The 15,541-nt window shown below is 30.3% G+C and overlaps 2 protein-coding genes across 8 annotated transcripts in view; both read right to left on the bottom strand.

Annotated features, from left to right (window-relative positions):
• The window catches only part of LOC145319109 (ubiquitin-protein ligase E3B), a 31,417-nt gene extending 23,011 nt beyond the window's left edge, over positions 1-8,406 (bottom strand). For all 3 annotated transcript variants that reach the window (XR_013879691.1, XR_013879692.1, XM_080160970.1), the window contains exons 1-12: positions 8,215-8,406; positions 8,024-8,079; positions 7,520-7,627; positions 7,012-7,116; positions 6,544-6,641; positions 5,847-5,950; positions 5,090-5,228; positions 3,400-3,478; positions 2,105-2,213; positions 1,268-1,385; positions 940-1,023; positions 490-582 (exon numbers count right to left, since the gene is read on the bottom strand). Coding sequence is in view for 1 of the 3 variants with exons in the window: in XM_080160970.1 (XP_080017096.1) it covers positions 490-582; positions 940-1,023; positions 1,268-1,385; positions 2,105-2,213; positions 3,400-3,478; positions 5,090-5,228; positions 5,847-5,950; positions 6,544-6,641; positions 7,012-7,116; positions 7,520-7,627; positions 8,024-8,079; positions 8,215-8,406 (1,285 nt within the window). In the remaining 2 variants the exon portion in view is untranslated. The remainder of the gene's footprint in view (positions 1-489; positions 583-939; positions 1,024-1,267; positions 1,386-2,104; positions 2,214-3,399; positions 3,479-5,089; positions 5,229-5,846; positions 5,951-6,543; positions 6,642-7,011; positions 7,117-7,519; positions 7,628-8,023; positions 8,080-8,214) is intronic.
• Neurl4 (neuralized E3 ubiquitin protein ligase 4) overlaps positions 8,268-15,541 on the bottom strand; it is a 42,104-nt gene continuing 34,830 nt past the window's right edge. Inside the window, exons 47-52 of one of the 5 annotated variants that reach the window (XR_013879690.1) lie at positions 14,181-14,268; positions 12,881-12,962; positions 12,256-12,351; positions 11,350-11,421; positions 10,730-10,943; positions 8,268-10,584 (exon numbers count right to left, since the gene is read on the bottom strand). Coding sequence is in view for 4 of the 5 variants with exons in the window: in XM_080160966.1 (XP_080017092.1) it covers positions 10,800-10,943; positions 11,350-11,421; positions 12,256-12,351; positions 12,881-12,962; positions 14,181-14,268 (482 nt within the window). In the remaining variant the exon portion in view is untranslated. Of the gene's footprint in view, positions 10,597-10,646; positions 10,944-11,349; positions 11,422-12,255; positions 12,352-12,880; positions 12,963-14,180; positions 14,269-15,541 lie in introns of those variants that run through there. The other 4 variants (XM_080160966.1, XM_080160967.1, XM_080160968.1 and 1 more) reach the window with 4 other exon arrangements.

Below are 15,541 nucleotides of genomic sequence, written 5' to 3'. Positions count from 1 at the left end.
AATAGACAAAAAAAATACTGTATAAAAGCATCTCAAATATCTAAAAAAATTATATTTGAGATGAAATTGAAAAAAAAATGTATATTACCATAAAAAAAAAAAATTAATGTACAAAGTTATAGGGTAATTCAAAGGAAAGTAAAGTAAGGCGCGAAGCGCCAAAAAAAATCTGACATCAACTACTTAAATAAACATCGTATTTAAGCAAATTTTTTTGGAATTTAAGAAATAATGAAAATACTGAATCATGAAAATTTCCAAAAACTGAAAAATACTGAATAAAATTTTCAAATACTGAATATTCAGTTTTTACTGAAAATACTGAAGCCCCAATTTCCAAATACTGAAGAATACTGAAGATTTTCAGTATACTGAAGAATATGGCCACGCTGCAATTTTCACAATATCCCATTGTTTCACAACATAGCTTAAAATAAACATAGGTCTACTGGTTATCAGATGGATAATTAACTTTGTATTTTAGATTACCTAAAACTGGATGCCAATGGCTAAGATTAGATTGCTTGGCGGTCACATATTTTGCACATGACTCTAGCAGACGGGTCAACACAAGCACAAGATCTAGAAATTTAATTCATTGTTACAAAAAATTACCTACATCTTTGTCATTTTGGCTGCGGATTTAGGAAACTAAGCATATGTCTACACTAAATTTTTACTTTTAAAAGCTATAATTTTCAGTTAGCTTCCTAATACTACTCCTTTTCTGTATAATAAAATAATACCTTCCTCCCCCCCCCCCCCCTTCAAGATTAAAACAGCTATAAAGCGCTAATTCCTAATATATATATATGTATCATTGTATACATTTTGATTCAGGAAAGATTTTAGGTTATTTTGGGGGAACAGATGACTGGAAAATTCCTCTTATTTTTTATTATATTCATAACAAAAAAAAAATGTTGATGTAGTAAATACCTAAAAGATAATGATGGATACTATTGGTGTCCTCTAGTTGTATCAAGTTGATCAGGTTACCAGCAAGACACAGAGCATAAGATCCTACATATTTATTTGATCATTAAGATCCTGGAAATAACAAGAAAAATTTAATTTTTTTATAAATCAATTGATAAGCATATTCATTCACTTTACTTAACTACCCCAAGTTTACATTCAATTCGAGAGAAATTGTTTTACTTATTTAAAATTAAAACAAATTTACTTTTGGTTGCTGCATTTCTTTTGGTCGGAATTACCTATCTATGTCATTTTACCTACGGAATAAAATAAATCCTAAATATACCTTCTAGAGCGTTGAAATGTATTTTTAGCTGTTGTTCCTGAGCTAATAGTTTGATACTGAGACTTAGAATTTGATGAGTTTTCAGCTGGGTCACAAAGTCGGGACACTGGGCGATCAACTAAACAAAGTATAGGAGGTTTAAAAGTTAGATCTATAAAATATTTAGAAACTGCTCTAGATCAATTTGTTACTCCTTATACAGCAGAATTTAGATATGTGCAATATTCTATCCTTATAATAAAGTAACAGGATGTCTAATAATAACATTACCTGGTGAACTAAAGCAGGAACACAAAGGATATGGAAGATATAAAGAGATATAAGCTTGTTACTAAAGTAGGAATAATAATAATAATAATATTACCTGATGAACTAAAGCAGGAACACACAGGATATTGAGGATATAAAGAGATATAAGCTTGTTACTAAAGTAGGAATAATAATAATAATAATATTACCTGATGAACTAAAGCAGGAACACACAGGATATTGAGGATATAAAGAGATATAAGCTTGTTACTAAAGTAGGAATAATAATAATAATAATATTACCTGATGAACTAAAGCAGGAACACACAGGATATTGAGGATATAAAGAGATATAAACTTTTTACTAAAGTAGGAATAATAATAATAATAATATTACCTGATGAACTAAAGCAGGAACACACAGGATATTGAGGATATAAAGAGATATAAGCTTGTTACTAAAGTAGGAATAATAATAATAATAATATTACCTGATGAACTAAAGCAGGAACACACAGGATATTGAGGATATAAAGAGATATAAACTTTTTACTAAAGTAGGAATAATAATAATAATAATAATATTACCTGATGAACTAAAGCAGGAACACACAGGATATTGAGGATATAAAGAGATATAAGCTTGTTACTGAAGTTGGAATAAATCAAAGGTCTCAAACACAAGTTGTTTATTGCACTGAAAAAGGGACATAATTTTTAATCATAAACCACATCCATATATTGCACTAAATGGTTTATTGAGATCATTAATTTTATATCTAAGTATCCTATGTAATATTACCACATTAATTACTAAAAATCTTTTTTTGTATCGTAATAACACTTCAAAAGTTAATAATCTAACAGATAAGAACTTCTTTAAGGACATAATTAGTATATAATTTTGTACTAGTGTAAACTCAGATTTTGCTTTCAGAATAAATTTTCCAGTATGGCTCCGAAACCTATTATTATCTGCTGGATTAAAACCGGTTTTCAGCCACACTAAAAATAATATAAAGCCTTGTATTACAGATAACAGGGCTAAAAAACTGGTTTTAATATTATAAATTTTTCAATTTAATATCCGCGGATAGTTGTCTACAATACGATGCGAATAATAAAAGGAGATATGGTAAAAAACCTAAATTAACCTGAAGTGAAAAGGAACTAAAAATACCTATTTTATTAAATCTAATACTGGGGTGAAAAAGGATGAAAGGTAACTTTTAAAATAAAATATTTTATAATGAGTACATAGGTACTCAGTTTATTTAAGTGAAACTGTGTAATACCTATTTTTGTAACAAAAAGATAAAATAACATTATACAAGTGCTTTAAGAAATGATATAATAATAAGAATCATAATGAGTTAAAAAATCAAAAATACCTTACAGTTCCTACCAATCAACTGCTGTGCCTCCTGGCTTAAATTTAAAAAAACCCAACCTTGTTGCTTGAATAAAAAATGAACTCAAACATTCTAACAAAAATGGCTACTTTATAAAATGATGTGATCCCTTGTGGGTGGATTTATCGTTTCTACTAATATTTCATTTATAGTCTAATAGTCCAAAAACCACATGCTAAATTATGCCTGACATATTTACTGCTCATTATACTTAAAGAATGTCAACAGTTGAGAGTTTAAAGTATTAGAACAAAAAGCAAAAAATTTGAAGATTTGTTATGTTGTGAATAAACAATGCTTTTGTTTATTTTGTCTTCAGCTGTATAGAATAGATTTAAGAAATATTCTATTCTAGCAATTAAATTAATATTTCTTTTAAATACTTGAAACATTTTGTTTTTAAACTGTTGGAATCCTAAAAATATACTGTATTTAGGTTCAGGCGTACTTATAAAGTATTATAAATCTAACCTTAAAGAAGTTTTCTTTAAAGTAACAGTAGAGGTCGCTATACCGTTGAGGAGAAGAATTTTCATATCGGAAAACATTCCTAAAATGAATGAACAGGTTTAATTAGAAACTAATATCATGGGGGGAAGAAGTGGATTTTAAAACACCTTTAGGGTGTCTGTCTACATATATTATCTATCTTCTTTGTTAGCTTAAAAACGTTAGTACTTTTATAACCAAAATCTTTATTATTCATGCAAGAAATTAGACCAAAAAGCATTAGAAAATGGCTATGATGTGGTATTAAGTTTACATGAATGTGCTTTTATGATACGATCGTCATAATAGTATAAGTTGCCAAATATTCTATTATGAAAAGAAGTCAGGGTCTTAACCACTGCACTGAGTAAGTTTTCCATATAAGGTAAGGTACACATAGGTCCCAGAATTAAGTCTAATTCCTTTTTTTATTGAAGTCTTTAGAAGCAATCTCTCCCCTTGTTGTTTTAGGACGCAACCACTAAAAATGGAAGGAAAATGCACAGAAAGATTTATTTTGTGGAAAATAGGAATACTTAATTCTTAATACATTTATTTTCTTTGGTTTCCTAATACTTTCCCAGGAAGAACACGTGAGGGTGAAATAAAGAAATTTTTGTAAGGAAAATTAATTTTGTATTTTTGTAATTTGTTTTCACTCGCAGGGATTTTTCAATATGCCTCGAATTCGATTCATAACAACTGGATTATTACCGGACCGGACTGGTTCTGAGTTGAACAATACTAAAAATTCTCGTTAAAAATAAAATAAACTTAATTTTAACTTTTTATTTTACTATCCGCGGAAAACTTTCTAGAAAAAAGATGCGATACATATAGGTATTATTACTGATAAACTGTATAAATAAGCAAGGACTTTATTATAATTTTTTTTCAAAGTTCTCAGTCTACAATTATCAGCATTTTTGGACCAAAATATTGCAGCTAAATGACAAAAATTTAGTCACAATCGCCTAATTTTCGTTCAGTCGACGCTAGATGCCAATCCATAGTATTTCTTAATGTGTGGTCCAATTCTTTGCAATTAAACAAATAGAAAAACCTTTTCGATCATTTCAATTATTTTTGGAAGAATATTAATACCATAACATTGATGATGAAATAAATTTAAAATAATTTAAATAATTTTGATATTTAAAAGTTGTAAGGTTGCACACTGACCTATATGATTTCATTGTAGCTAGGCAGAGGTCTTTATCACAAAGAATTTGGCGATATCCTCTTAGAAATTTTTTTTCAGTTTGGAAAATTTTGGTACCCCCCCCCCTCTCTCCACAAAACTATGACTTTGACCGAGAACGATAATTTTTAAAAAATTAGGTTAGGTAATAGGCTAGGGAGCCGAGCGCTGCAGCTAGGCAGTATATTGAATTATATAACCTTTAAGTTATTTAAGAATTAAAACTATCGGTGCTTTTCCTCAAAGTGCCTAACGAGCACAGAAATTCCACACGCCCCTTATTTTTAAAATAAATTGAAAAAGTCTTCCAAATGCCTAACCCCTTGGGTGCCATAACTCTATCCTTACCTAAATATAAAATACTAAAACACGAAAAACCTACACCCACCCCTTACTTCTAATTTCAATAGGGTGGGGGTTGTCTTTGCTCGCTTGGTACTTTGGGTGAACCTGCCCAATAAATTATCTTACCATTATCAACAAGATGAGTTGTGATATTATGAGTGATAATGATGAAAGGCTGGGCCAGGGTCGCCAGAGATTTCTTCTTGAGAAGGGCCCAGGTAGATGATGAGGTAAATGTTATCAGAGCTAATGAATAAAATGCCACCTGAAAACAAATTACATCCATGTGACTATCATTGTTAGGAAATTAACAATACTTTGCAATCAGAAATCACAATTCAATAAAGTTTCAAATTTTAGGACCAACAAATAAGATAACGTAGTTACAAAACATTGGGTACCAGTGTAATTTTTAATCCAGTGTCCCATCCTTCCATGTATACTTTCTACATTAATCTTATCTGGTATCTTTCCTCTTAACCATCGAAAAGGTTAATATGATAATTAACAGTACTATTTTAGTTTATAATATAGCCAATTTAGGTTTTTGTAGCTTACTTTTCAACTTTTTAGAACCCTAGCAATATTTTCAAAATTTAAAAATCCTTTAAAAATAATTAGGTAGGTAGGTATTTTATAAATTTAAAAATAACTTCAATATTATTCTGATGTATTATTTTCTTAAAAAAAAAGAAATTAGGTATCATTTAGACAATTGAATTTAAAGCATATACTCCCCTCTTTCAAATTCAATACATTGTTATACTTACATGTTTATTGATAGCCCTAATGGCTTTACAAGTGTCTCAGCCTACTCAATGACTACTTAGGTCAAAACCCTAAGAAACTATTGTATTAATCAATCAATCAATCAATAACTTACATGTTTATTGAAGGTAGATGAATTTGAGGACAAAGCAGCCAACAAATGACTGCAGGTGCTGCACAAATCTTTTATTAATTGAATCCAAGATTTTGTATACTCCTGTACGTTTCAATAGGCATATTTTATAAATATTTTTAAAATAAAGGTAGCATTTTTTAGGGATCTAAAGGGATAAGACAATGACTGATAAATTGGTGTAGATACCCAATGATAAAACACAAAATTACCACTTCTGTAGTTCGAACATTCAACTTAATAAGCCAACCAATCAAAATTCAGTAAAAGCCCACAAAGGTTGTTAAGCCAACGAATAAGAATATCGTTATTATAAAACTTTAAGGACTAGTACAATAAACCAATGTCCCCTCACTAAATCCCTGGCATTTTTACATCATGGGGTAGGTACATCCATAGTTAAAAATGTTTAGGCACAAGATTTAATCTACAACTAAGATTTAGTTCAAACGGCAAAAAAAATTCTATCAATCTTTAAAGATGTATGTTCAATTGTAAACATTAAAACTAAAATTAAAAGTTAAGGGTTGACTTCCCCCACCCGCTATTCCATCAAATGTCCCTAGAGGCCTCTAGGGTTGTAGCCGTTAGTGCTAAATAAAAGGACAAAGATAATCATGGTTTTAAACGCAATCTACCTACCATGTTTTTCAAAAGATAAAATAAGCCTAATTTTCCTTGTTAAGGAACACACCAATAAAGCTGACTTTAGGGGATTCAAGTTGAACAGACGCAACTATGTATTTCATTAATATTTCAAATCTAGTTTCTTCTTTCCTAAACAAGATTAATAATATTAATGGGAAGGATAAAATAAAGTCGCATATTTTGATGGTAAAAATAAGCATCTATGAACTTGATAAATAATAGACATTAAACCTTGTGCCAAAAAGTACGAACAAGAAAAAAAACAATATATGCAAATTGAAGCGAGGAAAATCTTAACATAAAGAAGATCCAACGTTTCCTATTCTGGACAGACAGAAGATTTGCATTGGTAATGGAGAGGAGATATTCTAATAAGATATTTCTCCAATAATATTTTACTCAACACTAAAGCGTAATAGACAAGCGAACGGAAGGTAAAAACGGAAAACAAACCCTAATTATAGAGTAGCTGCGGTAATCAAAACACAACTTTACTTACTTTGCATTGAAAAATTTGACAAATAGTTTTGCTATTTTATAAACTTCTACAGGAGGTTGGGTCACTTTTCCATCCTCACAAAAGGATACAAACGAATCATCAAACCTTAATCACAATTCTCTTAGTAGGTATAACCAGAATAATTATTTATTGTATTTTCGTAATTGTATAGTAAGTTATGCTGGAATAGGCATTTTTTAATATTCTGCCTATGTTTGATCACATTGCAAAACTTGAAATTTCTCTCTCCCTTCGGGAAATAAGAAGGTAGAAATAACAACTTTTCATGTGATCATATATACAGAATAATCTTGAAACCTATTCCCTTATATGCACCATATTACTGAAATTCGTGTTTTGAGTGAAAAAGCACGAATTATATAAAAGAATCACTGTTATGTATTCATTATCGATTAAAATAGCTAAGGTATTAAAAAGAATTTTTCTTTTGGACGATGAAAAAGTTAGCTATGAACTATCTCTGAAAACTTTAAAATAAATTACTTACTTTTCAATGATTAATTTCTTAACGCTGACCCTAGCAAGCCAGGCTCTGACAATTGTTTGGATTTTGATGGCGTTTCCTTGACGTGTCTTCTCCAACTGTCTTTCTTCTCTACATTTCAATAATACATTAGTAGAATAGTCGCACCTAAAGGGAATATGAACAAACGAGAGCAAGTGATGTTAAGCACTTTAGTGGTATTAGTCGTAGTTTTAGTTTATATACTTAGATTTGTACATTTACATTTTAAATCAATTGCTGATGTTTTACCGTGTTATCTTATTTTGAACTTTTAACTCGACAAAACATTTATTGTTATTTGGTAAAAATTGCTTAACATTTCAAAGTTTCTTCACAGTAAATGCTTTTTAAGTAAGTTGATATTTCTAAATAAACACAAACCTATTTTATTCACACAAAAAATCACTGCTGGAAACTGCTTGAATTAACTTGCTTTCTTTTGTGCATAATCCCCTCCAAGTAAAATAGATAAAAAAATATACAAACCTTGCCGCTTTTGTTTTCTCCAAAAAGTCATCTTTGTTGTTCTTTTTCTGCATATTCTAAATAAAACAAAACTTTCTACGTCTATAGAGTAGCTGCGATATCAAAGGAGGTTTAATTTTGATATTTTATGGCAGATTTGAGTTTGATAATGAACTCATTTTAAAACTTATATTTTTAAAAAAAAATATTACCTGACAAACACCTAAAATCAATTTCTTAATATTTTCAAACACATTTTGAGTTATTTCTGAAAGTATTTTGTTATCACACATGATGATAATGTTACATATAAAATTAATTATGCAAATGCTAAGGGAGAATATTTTGGTGAGTACAGAGTGTCTAGGTAAAAATCTGCTGTACATATCATCACTTCCGCACATGAAACACAGAACCGCATATTATTACAACAGTACAAACTTCCCAAACATATTTACTTGCTATTGTGTTAAATCCAGGGCTCGGCGACGCGGAATCTTAAACCCATTTGTATGCTTGTTTTTTTTTTAAAAGAGCTTTTGCCATATTTAGATCAGGTTAGACTTTCAGCTGATTTTTTTAATATTAAAAAGGTGATTTCCTAGAGGCTTTCAGGCGGCTGGTTAAAAACACTATACGTAAGTGATAATATGTACACCATTAAAAATTAAAACGAAGGGAGAGGTATTATGAAGAAAAAAGTACATGGTAACCAGTGTGAAAAAGAAATAAGAAAACATGAAAAAAAGTGAACTATTTTAAAAGAAAGGGAATATGGAATGGCGCAATGAAAATCTAATAATTTACGGAAAACATCCCCCTCCAAAGCTAAAAATTTACTTAGAAACTTTTGACCTTATTTAAATCATTATTAATCTTTTTTTATTTATCAACTTGTTGCTTTTTTTTCTCTTCAGAATACCTATTTCTTCCTAGTATTAGTAAAGGTATATTATTGTATATTTCTTTTAAAAATCCTCTAACTTTTCAATAAACTACAGACATCTTCAAAATTATTCCCTATCGCATTCCAATATATATGTAAAGCAAAACAACAAAAAACTGAGAATTTTTATTTATTTTACTGTAAAAATTAAAGGATTTTCAATTGGTATAAAGTTAAAAAGGAATGATTTAGTAGGTAACCACATTTGAGTAATTATTATTAGTAAAACATTGGATTCTAGCAATCTAAAAAAATATTAATTGTAATCTTAAAATATTTAAACGGTAAACTTAAATAGGTAGTTTTCTATGTTCAGTTGTAGTAATTAACAGTTATTTGTCTGAAAATATAACGACTATTAGAATTAATTGGGGCGATGCGAATATGCCACTTCATAAAAGCAAACTACCTTAATCAATCCCAAGACTGTAAATATAATTTTGCTGCGTTTCTTTTAGTTTTAGTGGTACATATCCGCTCCCCTCCATTTGAATAAATTTTTTTTGTTAAAAAATTCCCTTGTATGAATCTTTTTAATCAAGTCAGAAATACGAATAGAGGTTATTTAGGCTGCTAGTGTTCAAAAAGATGAATAGGAAAAGCAGACAAAACAAGGTATAAAATCAATTACAAAGTTAGACTCAATAAAGCAGAATGTTAAACGTAAATAAATGATCAATTTTTCTCTAGCCGGACGCGCCCTATATTGCCGGGTACAACAATATGCAGTGCATGTAAGTCTCAGCTGTTTGGCCGCTAGCAGTCTAAAAGTAGTCAACAAAGTATAGACCTTCCTTATTATTTTAGACTTGAGCCTAAATTTGATAACAACTCTGTTACACAAAATTATGCAAATTTTTTAATTAATCACAACAAAAAGAAATCAAAATATAACAAAACTGACATAAGCAGAAGTTGGTACAATATATAATGGGCAGAAAAAAACCCTGCGAATCAAGTAATATCATTTATGAATTAATAATTTGGTATATCAAAGCAAAAAATGACTTGAGCAAAAAAATTTAAGAAAATACATTTTAAGAGATATTTAACATTTTTTTAAATATCTCCTTTAAATACCTAGTACCCTAAAAAATAAAAATTCTTATGTTTTGTCTTAATAAGGCGAATTTTAGAACATAAATATTTTTGTTTCTTTTTACTTATAACAAACTCTCTAATTTAATATTAGTTATACTAAAGGTAACTAATCAAAAAATAATTAAGATTGTTTTAACATTTAGAAAATAAGATGTAAACTTTTAAAGGATTAATTGACTAAAAGACAAATAAGTAATCTTCAACCAAAGGCAGATTGTAACATAATAAAATTTTAGTGTTGATTATTTTATCGTTCATTAGCCTATACCTCCTTTAAATTCTATAGAGTAGAGAAATATTATCATATAATAAATCTATGAACTATTTAGATAAATCTATACATAGCTACTTAGTTTCAAAGGGGTTTAAGAATATGGTATATTTGTAAGTAACAAAAAGACTATAAGATATTTTTAATTGAAAAGTATCATAAAAGTAGAATTTGGAGGTTTAAATTTACAAAATTCTTAAACCCTTTAGTGAAATAGATTAAGTTGAGAGGAAGAGAGAGGACAATGAATTATTATAAATTAGTCTTCCCCCAAAACTAATTTCTGTATTTAGTGTCCTAAATCTATTGAAGTGGTGGGGGAGGGGGGGGGGGGGGGGTGAAAAAGGACAATAGAAAATGAAATAATATTACAACTTCTCTCCCAATAATTATATCTAACAAAAAGGACATTGGAGGAAGATTAATTTACAGACAATTGTCCTATCACAGTATCCTCAGATTTATCAGTATTTGTGGAGCTAAATGTAAGTAGAATAAGTTCTGGTTCTAGAGCTGGCCGTATGGTCATCCTCAAGGGCCACCAGTAGCGCAGTAATACTAGTGTTGCCGCGCTCCTTGGACACCCAGATATTCTCACTCTCACCATCCTCCTTACCACCAATCTGAATATTTGTATAGTTGCTACGCTTAAAGAAAAAAGATGACAAAAAGGTGGTAATTGGCTAAAATTGATTGTTCTATAAATAAATTTTCCTCTTTATAAAATTTATGTACTTTAGACTTAAGTAAAGTGTTCGATAGGCTTTTAAACATTTTATTTGTATGAAGTGGTACCTACGCTTATTGGAAAAGTTCTTTTTAAATTTTACTCGTGGCTTCGGCTCTAGCCTCTAGGGGCTTCGCCCTTTGAAGAGAAAAAAATAAATAGGAAAAGGACTATCTATTACTTACTAGTGGTTTCGTTATTAACCTCTAACGTTTACCAAGATCTCAAAGACAGACAGACGGACGGACAAACATCGTTCTACTTTATATTCTAGTTTAAAAACACAAAATCAGGATTATTACCTTGTAAGAGCCAGGTTCTAATTCCAGCAAGAGTGCAGATTTCGCATTATACACGTTTCCTTCTGGACATCCCTAAAATATATTTATATTGAACAACCCTAATTGATAAACATTTCTCCATTAAATAACCTATTTATAGGCATTTTCTGGATATACCTCGAAATATGTTAAATATTTCGGATATAGTTGGTTTGGTAACACCGCCCCCTATGGCTCTTTCTTCGGTTTGATTTTAGAGTGCCACTATTGGAGCTAGGATTGAGATTTCGTCTGGACTTCCCTCTCACTAAGGCATCTGACTATAATTTATATACTAGCTTGGTAATCTCAAGTACACTAGCACTCAGGTGAGATCTGGTAGAGGGCACTATAGTGTTGGTACCACTAGATCTTGGCTCAGGGAGACTGTATAATGGTCACCTTTAAGGTAAGTTTGTATGAGTCAGATGCCTTAGTGAGAGGGTTATCAAGACTAGGAGTCGATATATCAATCCTAGCTCCTATAGTGGAACTCTTAAGTCAAACCAAAGAAGGAGCGATAAGGGGCGGTGTTACCAAACCAACTATACCTAGCCAATAATACTTTTAAGATATGTTTTGGTAGAAAGTGTTCTCAGGGGTAGAAGTTAGTCACAAAAGTAAGAAGGCATATTTTTTCTATAGATTACGTGGATATTGTTAGAGATTCTCGCATACCCTGATTGGCCAATATCTAGCAAACTAAATTGACGAAACTTTTTTGGTCATAATATCCACGTATTATTAAAACCTAGGTATTTAAGTACAAAAGTACATTGTTGTAGAATTTAAACATTAAGCGAGTGCCCTAACAACTAACCTAATAAATTCATCTAATCTACCATAATTAAAAAGATTCCTATGACATGGTCGGTCAGCTAAGCATACCTTTGGTTTGAAAGTTCTGCGTGGTGAATACTGAGGAGCACTAGCTTCAGAAACATCAGGAGAGAAGCGCAGCAATGGTACGTCACTATCGTCCTCCTAATTATCAACAAAGATGTCCAGTGGTTGCTTACAAAATTTGATTTTAAACTTACCTAATATAGTAATTTCTCTATATTTTTTTAATTTAATGCATATACTTTGAATATGTACTAGATACAATTTTTATTTCTTACAAAACAGTTTTATAATATCAAGACTTAAGTTGAAGATCTACTCTTGAGCAGGGATCTAAAGGATAAGACAATGGCCAATAAATTAATTACGATACAAAAAAATACCCCTTCTATATATTACAAATAGTGGATGAGCAAATTCAACAAATTGAAAGTGCCCAAAGTTGTTAAGTCAATTGGACAAGAAAACATTAATATAAAGCTTTGGGGACTAATGTAATAAACAGCCCAATGTCCCCTAGCTCTCTCTCTGACTATTGAGGAATATGCAACTTTAAGATGTGGATTATTATCAAGAAATCAGAACTTGATCATTATTTGTTACATAGTTGTGTCAATATTTTTCAAATGAAAAACTAATGTTACATTCTTAAAGTTTATTCAATATTCACCTTTGATTTTTCTTTCTCTAAAGTTCTCTGTAATCCAAGCTCTCTTACTGTTAATAATTTCATCCCAGCATCCAACATTGGCCTAAAATATTGCCTATTATTATCCCGAAAACGGCTAAATTCTCCAGCTATGGCGACAAAATTAATATCAAATTCTTCTTTTCCCTGCAAATTTAAGAACTGACATTGGGTAAGTGCTACCTAAGTTCCATTAAAACTTGCACACTATTCCTTTACAGTTCCATAGTATACCTCAATAAAATTATCCATTGTGTAGATTCAAATTATTGGTTGAAAAGTTTGAACACTACTGTATTTAAAACAACATATTTTAATAGAAATACCCAAAGTTTCTGCTTCACAGAACAGGAATTTGATGGGTATAAATTATAAAACTTGGGTACTATGTATAAAACACAATCCAATGTGCACCTCTCTCCCTGCTTTATCCATACCTCGAAAATGAGCTTTCCTATAATTTTTATAAATGTAGAACTTTCATAAACGTACAGATTATGAATAAAATTACGCTCGTGGATTTAATTATTACAATACTTAATTAGTGTAAAGGGATAGTTTCACGAAATGCATTTGAACTTAATTTAGTGAACCGCATGTTTTTTGCTAGTTAATGGGTTAAATAATATTTATATGGCATATATTTGAAAGAATTTCAATTTTCTACCACGTAGTTTTGAAAATATCAAGACTTAAAAATCGACTTTTTGTGATATATGCAATTTAAAAAGGCGATTTTCAAGTCTTGATATTTTATAAACTACGTGGTTGAAAATTGAATTTCTTTCAATTATATGCCATATAAATGCAGTTTAACCAAGTAACCAGGAAAAAATATGCGGTTCACTAAATTAAGTTCAAATGCATTTCGTGAAACTACCCCTTAAAATATTTTAATTAACCAAACAAAGGAACAAGATGTTAATTATGATTAACTTTTGACGTTAATTTGATATAAAGAAGTAAATTATTAATGAAATAGTTTATTTAAGCGGCTACGCCCCTAGAGCCCTCTGAGGGCCCTTAAGGTTAGAGGGGGAGATTGACCCTCCTCCACAATTAGAATTATAGTTTTAAAAAGAATAATTTTTCGCACCCTTGTACAAAGGTAAGTCTAATTAGTCATACAGTCGATATATTAAACTTTTTTAGTTTTTTTTCGTAACTCATATCAATAATAAAATATCTTTTTTATTAGCTTATTGAATCAATCTAATTTATTATTTTAATTTCATATAACTTCCAAAAAAACCGTCTTTCATTAGGTATTCCAAAAACTTGCCTGATATTGCCAATAGAAGTACCATGATAGGCAAGATGCCACGCCTCTTTGGTTACTCCACCCTCTTCATTGCCACCGTCTACGCCTCCTAAAATTAGGGATATTATTTACTAAGTATATTTGCGATTACTTTTATTTAATGAAATCTTCCAATTTTTAACATTTACAAAACGGCCTGCTTTATTGCATGAAGATCCATGACAATCTATATTATAGGAAATAAACGTCTATAAATGAGCTCGAGTCTTCCAATGGTAAAGTGTTTAAAACTCATAGTTCTCCAATAATCCTCATTAAACTCTCATTGACCAAAGCGATAAGACCTTTATTCTATTTGTTTATGAAATGAATTAAGTTTTTCACTTCATGTAGATATTTAAATTTCATTGAAGTATTTAATCCTTTTTTCATAAATAAAAAATATACGTTCATAATAGAGTAAATCTAAGAAAACTGTATTTAAAAAGAATTCAATTGTGGCGACACTTCCTTTGTGTTAAAATATTAAAACTAAAATTTTAATCATATTAACCCTTTGGTGATGGTAACGTGAAAAAAAATATAATTGAAAAAATATTTTTAAAATCATTTCAATTATTAAACATTTACTTCTTTCTTTTAGATAGTAATGGCGGGGGGGGGGGGGATTGATTTATTGAGAAATAGATAAATAGATATGTACTTATAGAAAACTAGCCAATAGCGATATAGTTATATTGAGCCAACTCTAGTAATAAATATGCGTGGTTTATGTGGGAAGAGATGGGGGTGGGGGGGATGGTGGTGTGTGGGTGAGGGGTGATCTTTGCCTTCAAAAAGAGGGAATTGAAAGAAAAAACTCAAGACGCTAATTTTAGCCTACCAATTAAGAATCCGGAATCCGCTATTAAAAAACGGATTCTGGATCCGGAGTCCAAAATTGGCCCAAAAATTGGGCGGATTCCGGATCCCAGATTCCGGATCCGGATTGCCAACCCTATTACAAATTATAATATACATAAGCTAATTAAAATAACCCACCACCAACAGAATTCTCATGTGTCCCTAATACCTTTGCACATCTGTAATATTATTTCTTATTAAGGTGTAATCAATAGGTTCCATTTAATATGATAAAAGATACAATACGAAGGTAGGTATTGATATGAGTAAACTCAGGATAGAAATGATCAGGACGCATACCCAGAGCTTATAATAATATCCCTTAAAATCATATAGTTGTCTATCTAATATCTACGAATGAAAACAAAATAGTGAAAATAAAAACAGTGCTAACAGATATTTAAAGGAAAAATACAATGGCCGATAAATTAATGTACAGCCCCAATGATGATTCACAAAAATCAAAAATACCGCTTCTA

This window comes from Acartia tonsa, chromosome 5, assembly GCF_053477335.1.
Source record: "Acartia tonsa isolate MP-2025a chromosome 5, ASM5347733v1, whole genome shotgun sequence".
NCBI classification, from domain to species: domain Eukaryota; kingdom Metazoa; phylum Arthropoda; class Copepoda; order Calanoida; family Acartiidae; genus Acartia; species Acartia tonsa.
The sequence above is the reverse complement of the archived record's forward strand: the minus strand, read 5'-3'. Positions and strand labels throughout refer to the sequence as shown.